At 39.1% G+C, this 3,555-nt stretch overlaps 1 protein-coding gene across 1 annotated transcript; it reads left to right on the top strand.

Moving 5' to 3' along the window:
• The first annotated feature begins 1,928 nt into the window (after nucleotides 1-1,928).
• LOC118587821 (olfactory receptor 149-like) lies at nucleotides 1,929-2,864 on the top strand. Its single transcript, XM_036193920.1, has one exon. It carries the CDS (start codon nucleotides 1,929-1,931, stop codon nucleotides 2,862-2,864), a length of 936 nt encoding a protein of 311 aa, XP_036049813.1.
• The last annotated feature ends 691 nt before the right edge of the window (nucleotides 2,865-3,555 follow it).

The following is a 3,555-nucleotide window of genomic DNA, read 5'->3' as shown; positions in this document are numbered from 1 at the left end:
AGTTTCTATTTTAGAGATAATAATGAATTTAGTCTTTAAAAGTATCAGAAAGGCTATTGCATGGTTTCTAAAACCAGATGAGATTTTAAATAAGTGTAATTAACCTGGAAGAAGTAAGGCATAAATCTTTTCCCAACATTCAAGAAAAGCAGGACTGAGAATCTACCTGCAAAGGTGTTGTTCAGCATTGCAGCAGAGAAAGACAGAAGAGAGATTTCTCAAATGCTTAAGAGTACAAAAGATGGAACAAAACAGGTCTGCTGTATATGACTTTTGAAACAGGGACACACTCTGTGATGCAGCTGGACTTCAATTACTAATCTGCAGGTCTGACTAGAATAGTAATTGTTACTTTCCTGGATATATTTTTGAAAATAATCATATTTTTAAATGTGTCTATCTTTGGAACAAAATAAACATTCATTAATTTTTGTGTAAAGAAAAGAACAATGGAAGGAAGAAAGGCATCCTGTTGGTAATATTGTTATTGTCACTAATACTAGATGAGTCACGGAAAGGGGCCCCTGCATCTTCAAGCATCATATGCTCCACTTACAGTGCAATTAATCTCAGTAATGGTGTTTTGTGACCTTATTCTACTTCCACATTGGTCAATTTTTAACTTTTTTGTCTCTTTATCATGGTAACCTGAATTTGATGCCCTTTTTGCTGCTGTTTCTTTTGGCTAATATTTCTGTGTTGTTTCCATCGACTTAGCATAAAAGGGCCAGAATAACCAGAGATATAGATTGGACAGACCTGGGCATTTGGGCATTCTCAATCCTAAAAAGATATAATATGAAGAGATGAGGTATAAATTAGTTTAATAATGTTATTTAATAAAGGTATGGATCTGAGATAGGTCCTCTGCATATACATAGGTCTGTGTAGCTTGGTGTTCTTGTGGGACTCCCAACAGTGGGAGTCGGGGGTGTCTCTGGCTCTATTGGCTGTGCTTAGGACCCTTTTCCTCCCACTGGGTTTCCATGTCCAGCAGTGATATGAGGGTTTGTGCCAAGCTTTATGGTATTTTGTTTGGCCATGTTAGGTGGATATCTCTGGGATGCCTGCTCTTTTTTTGTTTGATTGTTTAGAGGGAAACAGAGGAGGAGTTCATCTGGGGGTGAGGGAAGGTTACAGGGAAAGACTGGGAACCGTGGAGGGAGGGGAAACTGCAGTTGGGATGTAATGTAGGAGAGAAGAACAAAAGTTAAAAAAAAAATGTTGCCTTAGCTGTAAAATAAATATATAAATAAATCTGCCTAATAATGTTATTTAACAAATATTTATTTTCAAATAATTATAAAATACTACTATCAAATTAAGGAACTTGCAGAAGTAAGTGTCAAATATGTAAAATGATGAAAGACTCTAATTAGAACTCACAGTTTTGCTAGATACATTCCTTGGTGTTACACGATGCTACTGTAGCACCAAAGTATGCTTGATGCTACTAATTCTGTTAAGTAATTGTGAAATTCATTTTACAGATGTCCATGAGGTATTGTATAAATTATTTTTACTAATGAAACTAGTAAGAACTGGAGTCAGGATTGACAATAGTTGTCATGATTTATAATACATGCCTTTTTTGTTATTTTGCAGAAGGAAATGCATAGTGAGGAGAGTATGTTACTTAAAGATATCACCAGACTTCAATATATATATATATACATATGCTCAAATCAAATGCCTTCAAAAACATTTCTAACCTCAAAATGTTTTTAATATACCTCTAAGCTGCTGCTCTTGGCAAAGATGATAATCATTTCTCTACAGAAAGTATTTCTTCTGAGAACTTAGCAGACCTATCCTGAATGAGGTAATTGTAGCATTTCATATGTGTACCTAGATCAGACTGCTGCCTATTGTAAGAAAACTGGCCCATATTAAGCACACTCAAAGCTGTCAGCAAAAGTTTTAAAACAATGAGGAATCTCTCTGTAGTGACTCAATTTATCCTGCTGGGCATCCCAAACACAGAGGGTCTGGAGACCATGCTCTTTGTCCTGTTTTTGTCTTTTTACATCTTCACTCTGATGGGAAACTTGTTAATCTTGCTGGCCATTATCTCCTCCACTCGGCTTCACACCCCTATGTACTTCTTCCTATGTAAGCTGTCTATTTTTGACATATTTTTCCCTTCTGTGAGTTCTCCTAAGATGCTCTTCTACCTCTCAGGAAACAGCAGAGCCATCTCCTATGCAGGCTGTGTGTGCCAGCTCTTCTTCTACCATTTCCTGGGTTGTACAGAATGTTTCCTGTACACAGTGATGGCCTATGACCGCTTCATTGCCATATGCTACCCTCTACGCTACTCAATCATCATGAGCCACCGAGTATGTGCCATCCTGGCCACAGGGACATCATTTTTTGGCTGCATTCAGGCTACCTTTCTAACTACTCTCACCTTCCAGTTGCCCTACTGTGGTCCCAATGAAGTGGACTATTACTTCTGTGATATTCCTGTGATGCTGAAGCTGGCCTGTGCAGACACATCAGCTCTGGAGATGGTAGGGTTCATCAGTGTGGGCCTGATGCCCCTCAGTTGCTTCCTCCTCATCCTCACCTCCTACAGCTGCATAGTCTTTGCTATTCTGCAGATCCGCTCTGCTGAGGGCCGTCGTAGAGCGTTCTCCACCTGCAGTGCCCACCTCACTGCCATCTTGCTTTTCTATATGCCAGTGGTCCTTATATACTTAAGGCCAACCCCAAGCCCTTGGCTGGATGCAACTGTTCAGGTCTTAAATAATCTGGTTACCCCTATGCTGAACCCATTGATCTACAGCCTCAGGAATAAGGAGGTGAAATCATCACTGTGGAAGTTCCTACATAACCCTAGCTTCCTTCCTGAGCAGCTGTAAAGACAGACCAGTCATGAACATTTTTTCTGTACATCATGGGTGGTGTCACGTTTTTATTTGGTTTTCACAAGTGTTTTTGAAATCATCCCAATTTTACTATATGAAGGACTAAGAGGCAAAGGGCTGCAATGAGTTTTCAAAGGATGACTAGGGAATAAATGATAGAAAGGAGGCTCCAGGCTCTGTGACCCTAGAAACTGCACTCTCTAATGGATATTACACTATTGACAAAAGAGGAAGGTACCCCACCTAGCAAGCAGCATAGCATATGTCTTCTGTTTGTCTATACTTTTGTTGTTGTTTTTGTTTATTTTTGAGATTGTGTTTTAATCACAAAACTTCCCTTTCCTTTTCTTCCTTTCCATCCCCACCCCCCATAGTCCCTCCTGACTCTGTTCCATGTTTGCCCATCTTAATTTTCCATGCCTTTTTTTACCCTTCCTCCTTTTCATTGCCCTCTTTGTGTGATGATTTTTCATTTGGGATGAGTTATAGTTTCCTTAAATGTCTATATTAGATAAACAATCTTATAATTTCTAATTAATGAAAAGAGGCACATCCTTGTGGCTTCAGGTAGCATCTTGTTAATTCTGAGCCATAAAAAGTTCTAAATAAAGAAAAGCTTTGGGCCAGGTCCTGATGAAGGATCTGGCCAAAGCAGAGGTAGTAGTGTGCTAGGGTGACTTAACAA

The sequence above is a fragment of the Onychomys torridus genome, chromosome 7 (assembly GCF_903995425.1).
Source record: "Onychomys torridus chromosome 7, mOncTor1.1, whole genome shotgun sequence".
In the NCBI taxonomy this organism is placed as follows: domain Eukaryota; kingdom Metazoa; phylum Chordata; class Mammalia; order Rodentia; family Cricetidae; genus Onychomys; species Onychomys torridus.
The sequence above is the reverse complement of the archived record's forward strand: the minus strand, read 5'-3'. Positions and strand labels throughout refer to the sequence as shown.